Source organism: Indicator indicator, chromosome 10 (genome assembly GCF_027791375.1).
Source record: "Indicator indicator isolate 239-I01 chromosome 10, UM_Iind_1.1, whole genome shotgun sequence".
Taxonomy (NCBI): Eukaryota; Metazoa; Chordata; class Aves; order Piciformes; family Indicatoridae; genus Indicator; species Indicator indicator.
Window position 1 is genome coordinate 23,583,533 of NC_072019.1, and position 16,293 is coordinate 23,599,825.

Consider the following 16,293-nt stretch of genomic DNA (forward strand, 5'->3'; position numbering starts at 1 on the left):
GATGGGGTCAGGCAGCAAGTGGCCTTGGCTTCTCTCAGGGGTCCTCATCTTCACATCTCCGCTAGAAGCAGCAGGTGACAGGGACCCTGGTGATGGTCTCCACAGGCACTGGTATCCCTTCGCACAGCCCTTCTCTGGAGGCACTGCTTGCTGGACATGACTGTGGGGCTCATTTCCAGGTTGCATGGGAGGTGTGGGACAGCACAGAGGTCAAATCAAGAGATGTGGGGCAGTTCTAAAGGGGCAGAGCTAAGCCTAACACGAAGCAGAAGCTTTGGAAAGCCCATCTGTGGCATGGCTATGTCTCCAGTCCCCTCATGCACCAGTTCAGAGCTGACTTCACACCATTGCTCTTAGAGGAATGACCTCTGAAGGAATTCTGGTTTACACTGTTGTGGGGAAAGAGACTTCAGCATTTTATACAGCCAACATTCAGATAAAGTTAGTGTGGGACCACTGGATTAGATCAGCACTGAGAACCTGGACTCCCACAGCCACTCCATGACCTGTGCAGGACCACATTTGCTCCCCCAACGTCACTGGCACCAGTAGGGGGGACAGGGACTTTCCCCTGAGCCCCCCACTCTGCACACTGCTGTGTGACAGTGGATCTTACACCACCCTGAGCCTGGTTACTCACTGGGCCAATCCTGCCCCTTAACAGCATTACCAGCAATAAAGGTGCCTTAGTAACAAAGCCAGCTCTGACTTTGGGTTATTGTGGTGATATATCCTGCAGTGACGTGCAAAGACCAACCTGGGACCACGGTGACCTTCCTATGGCAGGGAAAAGAAATATTCCTCCATGGGCCAGGTCCAGGGATGGATCTTTCTTTCCTGAGCAAGTCCAGGCTTCTGTGACCCCTCTTGGTAGCATCCTGTAATGTAGCAGGGCCATAATCTTTTAAACCACCTCCAGAGGAACAGACACCAATACCTGCTGTTAATATCTTTGTTTGGTGGTTAAGCTGCTTGCTTGGAGAAGGCTGAAAATACTCACAGGCCTGTGACCCTCTAGTGCAGCATCTGAGGGGCATGTCTGAAGCAGCAGACATGGGCTCTGTGTGCAGGTGAGGGCATGTGGTGAAGCATGACACCATAAAGATGAAAAATAAGTCATGATCCAGCAAGGAGAGGACAAACAAGGCTCTATGCTCACCTGGTGCAGCAAACCCAGGTCATGGCTTCCCCAGTTATTCTGTTTGGATGGAGATGGGATTGGCTGTGCAGGATGGAGTCTGTGCTGTGCTCCTGCAGATCAGTACAAGCGTTTTCTTTTTTCCTAAGAAGAAAAAGTAGATTTCCTTTGAATAAGGGAGATCTTGGCCCCATCACCCATCCACCCCCCCCATGGGAAGAGGCTTATGACGCAGAGCTTACCTTGCCTTTCCAGTGTTCAATGTCGAGCAGGTGGTGCCCAGATCAGAGGGTGCCTCAAAACATTTAGAGGAAATCAGCTTACCAGCTGTGATTAATAACTGGTAAATACCTAATAAAACCAGACACATTTCTACTGCATTTAGAAGCACCAGGGCTCTTGCCTCCTCACCTAGAGCAGCCAGGGGCCGAGCGCTCCTGAGCCACAGAGCCCCTCAGCAGCACACTTAGCTCAATGGCTTTATTGGCTTTTTTGGACCACCTGGCTGCTAAATTCCATGGGGAAAGCCACATGGAGCAGGATGATGAACACTGGGGTGATTTCTAAATGTTTGAGATTATTCTTTTCCTCAGAGAGAATTGCTGCTTTGCAGATAATAGAAGTGAATTCATTTCTTTAATGACACAAATAGCTGGCCCCTTTGCCCTCCCCATCCCACTCCATGGACCCTGGAAGATGATGTTTCCTTTGGAATGGTGATGTCTGTGCTAGTTAAAGTGATGTGCTCTGAGAGAAGTGACTGCATCTCTGAGTTTGGCCCACAGGAGGAATGGAGATGCTGCCAGATGCAGCCAGCTGTGCACCCCACAGGAGAAACACATTTCATTGGCAAATTTGAGTTGCTACTCTGCTTTGAACCACTAAAGTGAAAAAAAAAAAAAAAAACAACATATAAAAGAATGATCAGAAAGGGAAAATCTGAAATGTTTTTAACAAATAAACCAAAGGCATCTTAAAACATCCTGACCTTTCCTTGTATTTTGTAGGAAAACACTACACTTAGCTGATTAAAAAGAAAAAAAAAAGAAAGAAAAATTAAAGCCAAACCAAAAAGAGATCAGATTTTTCCTCCTGGCTGAAGATGAGGATGTAGGATGTTTTCTTTACATGTTATTTCTCATTTCAGAGCCTCCTGAAAAACCAAGGCCCATGACAGTCACCTGCAGCACCTGTGAAGAGCTTTATCTCCTCCTGCACTGTGCAGGCAGTGAGGCAGGGGTGTTTTCTAAAGCTGTGTCAGTGGAAGACATACAAGTGCTTAAATGCCTGTGGCAGGCTCTGGAGGAACCTTTTTAGAGATACATGAGGTGGGACGAGCACAGACTCTGAGTGAAAACATCTGTCAGATCCCAGGTGCTGCAGCTGCTGAAGCCCAAGCTGCACTATGCTGGGAGCAGCATCTCCACCAGCATCGCTCAGCCCACACCACAAGGCCAGAAAGGAAATCATTTTCCAAGGGGAAAACGATTACCTGCAGATCCAAGCAGCCATAGCCCTAAAAGCAAGGAACGAGCAAATTCCTGGGGTCCAGCAGAGTTTTTATCAGTGACATGGCAAGTCAGAGCCTAGCAGAACAGGGGCTTTGGTGAGGAAAGGCTCAGCCAATGGTGGATGCACTGCAGCCTTGGCACTGCGCTCCCCCTGAGCCTTTCCTGGGGAGCAGCTTGTTGTGGCCCCAGGAGCACCATAGAGCCTGGCTCCTCCCAGCACGTGATGAACAGCAACATCCCAGCCGAGCACATCGCTTCCAGAGCTGTCCCCAAGCCAGCAGCCCATTGGCAGCAGATGTTATTAATGATGCCAATACATATTTCCTTATTAATCTTCCATCCTAGGCTTGTGTCTATCTGCAAATGATTATCATTCATTTTCCTGACAAATCTATCAAGATCATTTATTACTGTTCGGCAAAGGATCTTCTTTTAAACAAAGATTAATAACGTTGCATTTTTATCTGGCTGACTGAGCCAAAGGAAATGAAATTAACAATGAACCTTCCAAACATGTCATGGCTTTAATTTACCGGAAAAGATTTCCAAACGTTATTTGAAAGAATCTACGGTGTGGTGGGCACAGTTTATTACAAAGGAAAGAAATGAAACCCCATGCATAGAGGGGGGGATGGTGTTAGCAGACAGGGCACCATGTTTTCCCTGGTTCCCTGTGCTCATTTTCTGGGACAAGGAGGGAGCAGCAGCCACAGCTTTCCTGGTGTGTGCAGACGGACACCCGCCCAGGTGAAGCATAGCTGGAAGTCACAGCTGCTGGGTTAGGGTGGATCCTACTCGGGATCACAAGCTCTCATCCCTCTAGGGAGCACTGCCCTGGCAGTATTCCTTAGAGGGAAATATCACCAGTCTAAAGCTCATGGAGGGCTGAAGGAGAGGAGGGCATATATGGGCTGAGTCCTAGAACCCTTTTGCACTTTTGGTCCCAATGGGAGAGGAAAATAACTCAGTAAATTTCCATGGTTGAGTTCCCTTTCTTCTGCAGACACTTGTTACTTTCCCTTCATTGGAACAAAACAGCAATAAACAGCAAATATACACCAAGGAACATATCTGACCCTCCCTCCTTCCCCCCCATATTTTTACTGTGAGTAGCAATGCAGAAGCTTAATATCAGCTTTGGTTTTGTATTGCTCTTTATATCCCCATCAACTTGGATTCTGAACCCGTTTTTCAAGCAGATACTTACCACTGTGTCTCTGCAGGAATTTCCTGATGTGCCTGGCTCTGTGCTGTGACATCTCTGGTAATGGGAATCATAGAACCATAGAATGGTTTGGGTTGAAATGGATCTTTAGAGGTCATCTAGTCCAAGCCTCCTTTCCTCTACTCTCCTTCACAGCCTTGTGTCTGGAAGGTGCTTCTCCCTCTGCCCTGATAATGCAGCTCACTCTCTCATTGCTCAGTGCCCAGTGCTTCCAGCCTCCAAAAACTCCTCTTCTTCCTTGCTGGGAGGAAGAGGAGAAGGTTGCTTAGAACAGTTTTGAATTACATAGTCAAGAAGCATTTCTCCTACAGATAATAAAGTCAACTTCTTACCATCAGTGGATTCATCTTATCTTACTGGGATACCAGGTTGGCAGCAATGTTTCAAACCCCAGACAAAAGAAAATATCCCTGCTAACCTCAAGCTGCAGCAGTTTCAAGCTGCTGATATATCAGCAAGAGGATTTCAGAGTGTGAATTTGTGTATCTCTGTGGAGCAGCAAAAGCACACTCACTAAACTGGCTGGTATTTACCCATACATTTGATTGCTACATTAAATGTCTTCCAGAATTTTTTCTTTATATATTTTTTAATTAAAAAGTCATCATTATAGCACAGGTCCTGAAAAATTCATAACTGATAAGAAAAGCCTGAATATACCCCAGGAAGGATTTGGCTTGGCTGCAGATTAAAAGGTAATGAGCTAGCAAGAGAAGCAAGCTGGCCTTCTGTTGGAAAAACAAAACAAAAAAAAAGTTGGAGCTGTATCTCCAGTTACTTTGGGGACAGCCTAGTTTGGCAAGTGGCAAGAGCTCATGTCCAAGCTACACATACTGAACTAGGACCAGATTCTGAGCTTAGGTCTGATCTTCTACTTTGACCTAGCATTTACTGGTAGGATTTGTGATCTTTAACTAAACAATAACCACAATGGCCTGTAGTGATAAGACAAGGGGCAATGGGTTTAAATTTGAGTAGATTTAGGTTGGATGTCAGGAGAAAGTTCTTTACCATAAGGGTGGTGCAACACTGGAACAGGTTGCCCAGTGAGGTAGTTGAGGCCCCATCCATGGAGATATTTAAGGTCAGGCTTGACAGAGTCTGGGCAACCTGATCTAATGGAGGATGTCCCTGCTCACTGCAGGGGGGTTAGACTAGGTGACCTTTGGAGGTCCACAGAATCACATCATCAGTACGGTTGGAAAAGACCTCAGGGATCATCAAAGTCCAACCTGTCACCCAAGACCTCATGACCACTAAACCATGGCACCAAGTGCCACGTCCAATCCCCTCTTGAACACCTCCAGGGATGGTGACTCCACCACCTCCCTGGGCAGCACATTCCAACCTCTAACAACTCTCTCCATGAAGGACTTTCTCCTGACCTCGAGCCTAAACTTCCCCTGGCACAACTTGAGACTGTGTCCTCTTGTTCTGGTGCTGGTTGCCTGGGAGAAGAGACCAAGCCCCTCCTGGCTACAACCTCCCTTCAGGTAGTTGTAGACATCAATGAGGTCACCCCTGAGCCTCCTCTTCTCCAGGCTAAACAAACAATCCCAGCTCCTTCAGCCCCTCCTCGTAGGGCTTGTGTTCAAGGCCTCTCCCCAGCCTCGTTGCCCTTCTCTGGACATGTTCAAGTATGTCATTGTCCTTCTTACACTGAGGGGTCCCTTCCAACCCAAACCATTCTCTGATATGACAAAACATCCCTGCCAATTTCTTCATTAAATGCCAGCTTAGCCGTAGTTTTTTAGTGTGGTTATCAGTGCTGGCATAAAAACTGCAAGCTAAGAAGAAACCACTTTTTAGTGAAGGTGCTCTAAAAGCTAAATACTTCTTATGTTAAAAGGAGAAAAAAAAATGCACCTAATTTCTAGTGTTGGAGCATTTCACTTCAGCTGTCAACTGCTGGATCTCATCAAGAAGTTACTTTAAGCTGTTTTCTGTTATGATCTTACACCACATAAATAAAAATTATAGACAGTGCATGCAGAGAAAGAGGGCTTTATAATCCTGCAAAGGCAAAAAAGGGGATGAAGCCAAAAGGAAGTGGCAAAGGATAAAATGTAGCAGAGGCAAAAAAAAGCTCAGATTCAACTATCTCATCTCACACTCCTGTACACACCTTTAATGGAGTTTGTTTTCCCCATTTCAGACCAGTGGCAGTGTAATGTGAGAGGTGTCATCCAACCTTGGTGATCCCCTAGAGCCAGCCAGGTATGAGGGCTTTGTAGTTTGCCTGCATTGAGCAGCAAGAGTGATGCACAGGGCGTTGTGAAGGCAACACCAGGAGAAATAGATGAAAGGGATTCTTTGAGCCTTTGGTGTCACAACAATTTGCACTCTTTTGTACAACTGCCTCTGAAGCAGGTGAACGTGAGTGAAGACGCTGCCAAGCTGCCACCCCAACAAAGTGCTGCTGAACGGTGCTGAAGGCAGCTTCCAGGCTGCAAAAGATTGCAAGGCAATGTCACAGCTTGTTCTTCAGAAAAGTGAAAGACTTTCTCATCACTCAAACGTACCCATCTCCCCCAGTGGAGCTAACAAAACCATTGTGAACACCCAAACACAGATGTCTTTGTTGGAGAAATGCTAAAGGAGGAGCCTTTGCCGATGTTGGCCCTCACTGCCCCAAGTTCCACTGTGTGCAACTCTGCCTTTTCCCAAGGGTGCCCTGACCCTCACACTCGTGCATTTTCTTCACCTTTCTGTGATCCAGTGAGTCTTGAATCTTACTTACAGGAGAGATGGAGAATGCTTCTGCCCCAGAACAGCCTCTCAACCCAAGTACTGAAGTACTCTGAAGAGTCTATTTAAAGTCCTTCAAGGGGAGCAGGGACATCCAACTGCACTAATTTCTGACCCGAAATCACAGGTAATGCCTGAACCCAGCTCCCTCCCCTTGTCTCAGACACGATTTCCAACATTTCTGTGCATCCATCTCCATCACGGTACATGGGGGGATGTTATTTAAGACTGTGCCATCTGGTGAAAGGCTGGCATAAGGGTACTGGTGTTCCATTCAAGCAGGGACCAAGATTTCCTAAGCGAAACCCAAACTCTCACGCAGTGTAACATTACAGATAAGCTGTCGAAGCAAGACCAGATGGCACCACCACACCAAGGACAACAAACAGATACTAAGTTGTCAGAGTACAAACCAAAGTCAGCCTGAGCTGCTGAGCTCATGCCATTTCTGTGCACGATTCCCAGGAACAAGCTGTCCCAAAGACACTGCAGAAATGCTCCTGGGGAGGGCACTTGAACAACACACTGAGCCACAAGGTTTTCCGCCTCAAGGAGTCTCAGTGCCACACAAGGGGCCTTGTGTGTAGGAGTGTGCAACAGTACACAGGTGTGTGCAAGACAGGAGCAACTGCACTTGCGGCACTCAGTTCCCACACCATGGTGCAGTTTTCTCTACCAGACTACTCCCAGGCTGTGTAGACTGCACTCCAGATTCAGCACTGGGATGGATATCACTGGGTCTATTCCTCTGCCCACTTTCTGGTTTACACAAAGCCAGTGTTGTTTCTGAGTGTGTGTGAGGAGGTAAGGACCAAGGTAACCAGTTTTAAAAATCCCTAATTTTTGCTGTATTTGTTCAGAGCAGGAATGTTGTTTCAAACATTCAGCTGTGTCCTGTAGCTTCCACAAGAGCAGCATTCAATTTAATATGTGAGACTCATAACCAACTCACACAGTGCAATAGTTCACATCAGTTGGAAGAAAAAAATTCTGCTGGAAGCACAGGCAAGTAGCAGTGTCAATTTTTCATTAACCTGCAGTCACTGTCTCTGAAGACTTACAGCTATAAGTAAGATTACTGTTATAATTTCTTCTGGTCCCTAAGGGGAGGGGAAAAAAAAAACCCAACCCCTTCTCAAAACTTTTAAGGTCATTAAAACCCCCACCTTTAAATGGGAGGTAGTTTTAGTTTACTTCCATATTTCAAAATTAAATCTTTGCTTCAGCATCACATCAAAGCAGAAATGTCAGTTGCTTTGTTTCTACATCTTCCACGAAATAAGTTCCAGCTCATACATGAGCTGAATGCCAAGTAAATAGATTCTCCCAGGGAACAAAGGCAGCTTTTTTTTTTGTTTGTTTTAAACATATGTAAATAGAGTCCCAGGAGCTGAGCTGCCTGTCACTTCAAGCAGGTTTATGCTCATGTCACTCCAGCTGGTTATTTCCTACCGACCTTAGGTCAGAACTGCAGAAGTTTCCCTCCCCTCTCCTCCACATATCCGTTCCAAGCAGCCACTCGTGCCCTTTCCCTCTGGCCTCACACCTCAGCAAAGGGGGAACAGTTTAATATAGATCCTTTCTGGCTACTTTCTTATTCTTATTTCTTATTCTTATTTTTTTTGTTTGTTTGTTTTTAAGCTCCAGTGACAGAATCACAGAAATATTTTGGTACTTTCTCACATTCACCAAGATGGTTCTGAGAAGATTTCAGCAGATCAGATCAGGATCTGACAGTATAAGGCCACTACCAATTAACACAACCTGGGCTGTGTTCCTACACACCAGCAGTACATTACAGACTGATGGGTACCTGCTGGCCTGTGGTCAAAAATATTTGGGGCAGGGAAGAAAGAGGAATGGATCGCTACGAAAAATTACTTCATTAAAAAACAAACACACAACAACAAACCAGGAGGGCACCATCACTCTTGAGATTTCTTTTCAGTGCCAGGCATTGAAATAGTGGAGTTATTTTCCACAAAGCCAGAAGACAACAAAGAGGGAAGAGAGGAATGATCCCTTCACGGGCCCATCTGCTGTTACTCACTGTTTCTGTTTTTCCATTTAAAAGAGCAGATCAATGCAACATTAAAAGCACTTAATGCTTGTCATTTCCAAATGGCTTGGGTTATATCTCAATCTTCAGCACTCATTTCAGGTGCAACAACAGGTAGCACTGAGGGATGCATCTCTCTGTAGGCTACACACAAGCCATAATTAAGGCAAATCCTCAAGCAGACAATAAACCTCAGTTTGGATTGGCTGAGCTGCCCTAACTTCTTGATAATTCAAATCACTTGAGTATTATTCAGTGTTTTCTTCTCCCTGCTTTTTTCATCTCTTGACAAGTTTACAAAGAAAAGAATGGAGCAGAGCTTAGCTGCATTACATCCAATATGCTGCCTACACAAACGCCAGAGAAGCTAAATGAACCCCAGAACATATGGCACTCTGCTGACAGAGCTCAGAAACTGGTTCTGCATGAGCAGCAAGGAACATCTTGAAGCTCACAAGACATATGTGTTTTAGGAAGAAGATTGAAGTGTTCCATAATAAAACAGGACAAAGTGAAATACAAGTGCTGTATAAAATTTTAATTAAAAACTGGTTTTACCCCTCAACATGAATATACAATATGTTTCCCAGATGGATTTCATATTTAAGTATTATCCAAACCAAAAACGTAAATGAGACAAATAAAGCCTTCAAAAATGGCACAGAGGCTACAATGTGTGTAAACATTAGATGACTGTGGTGAAAACAAGGAAGGCAGGGAAAGCAACCTCTTAGCAAATATTTACTACTGGAGTACAGAATGAAACAGTTCCTACCACTATAGCTTTAGTAACAACACAATTAGCTAAACATTCAAAACTTCCAGCCAGTGGAACAACAACAGAGATAGAAGCATTGGAATTCACCACCATTCGGTGATGCAAGTGGGGCTTTTGTTACGTGTAAGCTTCACAGGTTATTTTATACCCTGGCACTTCATGGTAGACAGATGCATGATTCATGGCATGCCATACAGCCAACCACTCTCAGAGTCCTCCCTGCTTTCAGCTTCTCACCCCCACTTTGTGGGAAGCTCTGATCACTTTAATGGCATCAGTTCTACCATGGAACAACATTTTCATGCTGCATCCTCAGGATCAGTAAATTCTTAGGAACCAAGAGGGATGCTGTTTTGCTACAGGGAGCTCCTTTCCCTGAAAGTGATGAGAAGGTGGCTTGGATCACCACTTCAGAAAGTGCTCTGCTAGGTCAGTGGCAATCACCCAGAATGGAATGGAAATACACATGAAGAAAAAGCACAATCTCCACATTGATCAAGCAAGAGAAAAGACTGCAGCTCCTTTAGGTTGCCATCCAGACAAATTATCACCACACTTCAGAGAATTTCTCACTGAAGACACACAGGGAACAAACTGTTTGGCAAGCCAACAATGATAACAAAGGAACTAAAGCCTCATCTTTTAAAGGCTTTGATTATGTTTTGAATTCCATGAAGAAAGTGCTAGAAACCAATGCAATCAATGGGGCTTGTGCTTAGCAATTCACTGTATAACAGGAACAGGAATATCAGGTGTTCTTTAGCACTTCCCACAACACTGGTTTATTTGCTGAAACTGAAAGGAGCTGGGCAAAGACCAGAGACCATCACCCAAACCAGACATAATTTCTGTCAGTGAGGTAGCTCATTTTAAAAATCACTCACAGAAGCACTGTTCTCCTATCTCTCTCAGCTTCAATCGTTTTCACTAAAACAAAAAAACTAAAAGTTCCATTGATTTGAAAGTTTCCCTAAATTTCTCAATTAGTAAAACAAATCTCTTGAGATACTCTCAGCCCCCTGATAATGATCTCTCCATAGCCACCAAAGCAATTAACATTGCTTTCCTCTGACCCAGAGATTCCACGTTGCAAGGTTTATGCAGTTAAGTGAACACTTCACTAGAAAGGTAAGAAGTTTCTTGTACAGTTCAGTGTTTCAGAAAACACTTTTAAGCTTAAAAATTAGAAGGACAGAATTCTAGAATAAGTTTTTCCTTGCACATGGAGTGAAAAGGCAGAGTCCTTCCAACAGACCTTCTCTGACAAACCTATGGCACACCACACAAACTTTTCCACTGTCAAGTTGCACACATCATCGCACCACATGCTCCTGGCGAGAGGGATGAGAGCAAATGTGATAGATGTGAACAGTGCTGATTAGTACACAGAGCAGACAGCACTAAGACATCAGGAGGACAAAAATAAATAAATATATTTGCATTAAAAAAAAAAAAAAAGGTATCATGAGAGCCATCAGTTTGAGTAGATGAACCCAGGCCATGCAGCAGAAAGAAGCTGAGTAGGATACCAAGTGTAAAGATTAGCTTCTAAAAGCATATGTAGTAAAGCAGTTCATTACCTTCTTCATCTGTCTCTTAGGTTTAATAGGTTTCTATCTTGATAAGATTAAGAGTTGCTTAATAATTGTCTGATTAAAACATAATAAACCTGGGAAAATTAAAATAAAGCCTTTTCAGTATGCCAGCAGTGAGACAGGACTTTTCAGACAGGCTTCCACAAAATAATTACTGTAATATTCACCTCAGGATCCCAAAGCACTTCACAGTCATTTAAGTAAGCTTCAACAGAGCACAAACTCCCCATGTTACAGCTGAGGTAACAAGTTTAATACTGAGCAAAAAGAAATGTTCTGCTATTTCATCCCCAAAACAGATTTCCCAACCTTATAGGTAGCTTTCTTTCTCTCTCTCCCTGCCACCCAGATTTCGTTAGCCTCTGAAGTAACTGTAAAACTCAAACATCTGTTGCACAACCTGAAGAACAGCCCTCATCATCTCCAAGCTCATCTTCATCTTCCAAGGTGGAATATAAACACTGCTGCCCATCTATCTTACAAAGCTGCTCCTACCTGTTCCCATTACTGTAGCCATCTCTGGGCCCCTTGTCCCCAGTGGACAAATGTAAGCTTCTCTTCTTGGAGTTGAAAACTTAGATAAAGCAAATCATTAGTTTGACAATTTTGCCTTTAATCCACAACAGGTCAATGACTGAGTGACTTCTAAAGCAATGAGCACACAGCAAAGGATTGGCATTTCTACTGAGCCCAGGCAGGTAGTCTGCCTAAAGCTGCCACCCCATGATCCTAAACTTTATCAAGGTACTTGTAGGAAAGAGGGAAGGAAGCAAGTAGGAAGTAGTCTCTGAGTTATTAAAATGAAAGTAATTAAAATATTGCACTGATTGCACACTGCAAGCAATGCTGGATGCTCAACAGCATTTAGTGAGAATACTCAAGGGTTATAACAATTTGGGGAGGGCAAGAGAAAGAGACAGCCTCTACAGCAAACCACTAATTCACTCTTTATCTAGCCCATTATTTCCAGGTTTGAGTAGGCAGCCTTCCTTTAGGAGGTAAAATGAGGGGGGGTCAAACCATCCCACTGTCACTAACAGACCACTTTGTGGATGGCAAAAGATAAGGAATGAGCATAGAAAATGCTATTTAGAGCTCCACTCAGGACCCTAGGAATTTGCATTTGATAGAAGGGATTTAAATTGCATTGGAAGGCAAGGTGCACTAAACAATTACAATTTATTACTATGTTGGTTTGCTGCCTGAACCTATACTTATCACATGCTGCAGTAGCAACAGAGCAGCAGTGCTCAGAGCACTTGAGCTGTATGCATATTAATAGGGGGTTAGCTGAGCAAACAGGGAAGGGCCCAAATGCTTCTGAAAGCAAAGTGGCTTGCAGATTTTAGGAACAGATTGGAGTAATTTGGTTCTTAAGTCACATTTCAGAGAAAAGTTTTCCGTTAACCAAACCAGATTTCCAGGACAGTGCTTGGAAGAGAACACTCTTTGCTGTCTCACAGCATGTAAAGTGTGGAACGACTCTGACCCAAGAGAGAAGCACATATCCTGCAGCAGCTGATTCAGAAAGACATTATACACATCATCTCCCCTCGCAGCTGGAGCGGGGCCAGAGACACTCACAGGCTGTTTGCTTCATTTGCTGTTATGCTGCATATGAAGGCTAGAGTGAGAATATTCATACTGGTCAACATTCACTGTATGACACTTCCTTTGTTTCTACCACCCAGTTTTCACCTTTGATGAAAAACTGAAGGTTGCCATGTTACCATATGCTTCTTTTCTTCAGCTAGGTGAATTAAAGAGGTATCTCTGGATTTGCAAACATTATCCTTGTTTTTTCACAGTGGCCTCCAAACTTCCTCATCCCCAACGTGAGTCTTGAATTCATGGCAACTTGTGCTGCTGATACCCAAAGAAAGACTCAGCACTCAGGCCTTCTTATACGCTAAACAGGCACCAAAATCTCTTGAATTGCTGGGGAGGGAAAAACTGAACATGACTTTTATGTGACAGAACCAGATAAGGCCAAAGGGGAGCAGCCAATATCCAGAAGACTGCAACTTTCACTAAGCTGTGATACTGGGGAGGGAAACACAGATAATATAGAAGGAAAATTGTGGGGTACCATGACAAGAACACTAAATCTTATGGCTCAAACATACAGGAAACCACAGCAACCTTCTTTTCTCAGCAGATTCATTTTCAACCAAGAGCTCAGAAGGTATTTCTCAGAAAGTGCACTGCCTACTTAGGATCCATGTGAATATACCTACTTTCCTGAACTGCAAGGGGGAAGAAACTACTGCTTTATGGGCTAATATGGAGTCACAGGAACAGGCTGATGAATGAATACCAGGGCCCAGCAGTGCAATACTCCATGGCCACAACACCTTCAGTGGCACAGCTTGGCTAAGTTTCACTTTTCACTTCTGGAATGAGAGAATAAATTAAGTGTACTGCTACTTCATGGAGTGACTCAACACTTAGCCACAGCACAGGACTGTGCAACTAATGCCCTTTGAAAGCACTAATGTGCTAAATGGCAGCAGGGACAGAAAGTTATCGGTATTAATCCACTTCAACTGGTTTCACTTTTACAAGGAATAGAAATGTCTATATGCAAGACACTTCCTCTGAGAGTCCCCTTTCCTGAAGCAGAAGCACACAGCCTTTCAACGTGCTTTCCCACTAGCATAATTGCTCACCAACTGCTTTCTGAAATCAATTATGTTGTCTCAGCATTAAAGGACGGAAGGCAGAGTAGACCAACTTTTTGTTTATCTATGCATGCCGGCAGGTTACAGTCATATGTTCTGCCATCTGCACTGCTAGCTTTATCCTTTATCCAATCATAACAGGTAAAATGGCACTGGTGTAACTGAATCTGTTTGCTCAGTCAGGGAAGGAGCCAGAACAGGCATTTGTTTTTTTCCCCTGTTCTGAAAGGAAGCAGGAGATGGACACTCTTGCCCTTTCAGAACATTCTGCTTTTCAATAGATGGGCAATATGCCCTGGTCTGCTAATGTGGGATCTGTTCAATGCAAGGCTGAAAAGGTTCCATCCCCAGGGAAAGCATCGAACTGCTGATGAACATTTGGTGGCCTTTAGCAAAAACAATGTGATTTCTGCCAACAGGATCCCAGCAGACTGGGAAGGACAGGCTCCAAATTAGGTGGGATTGTGATGCAGGAACTTCAGAAGGCCGGTACAGGGTGTATGAGAGGAGCTTGCTGACTAGCTCCAGTCTTTCCCCCCTCCACAATCCTTTCTTATTCATATTTTTTTAAAATTACAAGTATGTTGGCAAATGCCATGGCTGCCTTCAAGAGAACCTGGAAACTTTCAAATGCACAGGGTGTGTGAAGATGACCTTTCTTCAGACACAAAGGCTGCTGGGCTAGGTGGGTTTCTTTTAAAATTTGACAGTATTAAGAAATTTGTGACTAAAGGTGCTTGAAACCACTTTGAAAGCATGTCTATAAGGTCAGTATCACAGTTTCTGCCCTTCTCAAAAATAAATAATTCAAAGGCAATTTTCAAGAAAACAATTCCCTTGTCCCAGATGCGACACTTGAATCAACACTCATGTTCACCTTCCTCTTCAGACCCCTTCTCTGAACACTAGGGCATATTGCTCCTTCAGCCAGTTCTGTTTATGTTACTAAACAGCTTTAATTATTTAATAAGAATTGGCTGCAGCAGAAACCTGAGTTGATGTCATATAGGAATGTCCAGCAGACCCATTAGCCTTCAGAACCTGAAAGGAACACCACCATCTTGGTTAACCATGAAGGTGCTTAGTTGCTGCTTGTTTGCTTCTTTGGGTTTTTTGGGGAGGGACGGGAGGCAACCTAGACCAAAACCCCATTTCTCCAAAACCCTACCCAACCATTAATACATCTTAAAAATAGAGTACAAATATTTGTTGCATAAAAATAGGCTTCATTACAAATAGGAACACTGTGTATTTTCAGGGGAATTTCTATCAGGAGTCTAAAATAGTGCCAGAAGTTTTTTGGTACATGTTTCTGTATATTTTCTCAAGACTCTCTTCAAAGATGGCTCTGCGAGGCTTCCCCTTGTATGCAGCTACACGACCTGCCCAGTAGTCACTGTTATCCAAGTGGACAGTAGACTTCTGCTGCACAGGTGAACTGTCAACAGAAAGGAAACAAGAAATAACAATCAAATAGAGATAAAGAAGAGGAATCAGAAGCACAAACCCAGCAGAAATCCAAATGCAGAGCTGATAAATACTGATTACCTTTCACAAACAAATATAAGCTGCACTGCAGTTATTTCTAGGAAATGAGAGCACCACATTATTCATCCACACAGATTCTCCCTCATTTATCTGAGTGCACTTGATGATAACTCCCAAACAGAAAGAGAATTAATTTTCAAAGAGCATGCAGTAATTTTGCTGTATTTTGATAGGCAGCGTGTCTAGGCACTAAGCCTGTGTAAGAGCAACACAGTAGGATTTTTGTGTCCTTTGAAGGTTAAAATGTAACCACAAGCAGCTATTTCAATATGAAGACAATCTATCAGAGGTGTATTAAATCACTGTGGTTGCAGCTGTAAAGTGCTCTATCGGAAGCATCTTGGATTAAGTATCCTACCAAATACATTATGATATAGTGGCAATCGAGTGCTCCTTCCACAGCCTGTCTTCTGTGCCACTGGTTTAATCCTGAGCACAAATAGAGTCTCATATTTCAGCTGCTTTGAGAAATTATTTCCTAGATCTATGGAAGCCAAATTTATTCTCTGAAAAGCATCACAAAACAGTGACAAATCTGAACTCTATATATCTAAACTTCATGACTATTTGCCTTCTCTTGAAACTTTCAAACAAAGGCTAGTGTCCTAGAATGAAATTTACATTTTCCTGTAATAAAGCATGAAGCCAGTAACTCAAAAATCAGAAGCAAAAAATGACTACTGAGGCGACATTTTTCACATCTGCTCAGAGATTTAGGCACTTAAGACGCTTGAAAATTAGGACTGAGTTATCTTCAGTCTTCTGTGAATGTTCTTAGTCTAGGAAATGAAACTGGAAATGTAAAGCTTACTGTGACCATCTTAATTTAGGAGTGGATTACATTGCACAGGGAAGCCTTGCATTTTCTTATATAAATATAATTTACTCATCTACTATTGTCAAACCAGTGCTTAAAACTTAGTTCTCAAGTTAATGTCAATAAACACCTGTGACAAATTGAAATAAACCTTCCATCAAAGGACTCATAAATACACTTCTGCATCAAAATG

General features: G+C 43.5%; 1 protein-coding gene across 1 annotated transcript in view; it reads right to left on the bottom strand.

Moving 5' to 3' along the window:
• Window positions 1–15,004: 15,004 nt before the first annotated feature.
• SPATA6 (spermatogenesis associated 6) overlaps window positions 15,005–16,293 on the bottom strand; it is a 40,633-nt gene continuing 39,344 nt past the window's right edge. The window contains exon 13 of the mRNA XM_054384551.1: window positions 15,005–15,173. Within this exon, the coding sequence (XP_054240526.1) occupies window positions 15,005–15,173 (169 nt within the window). The remainder of the gene's footprint in view (window positions 15,174–16,293) is intronic.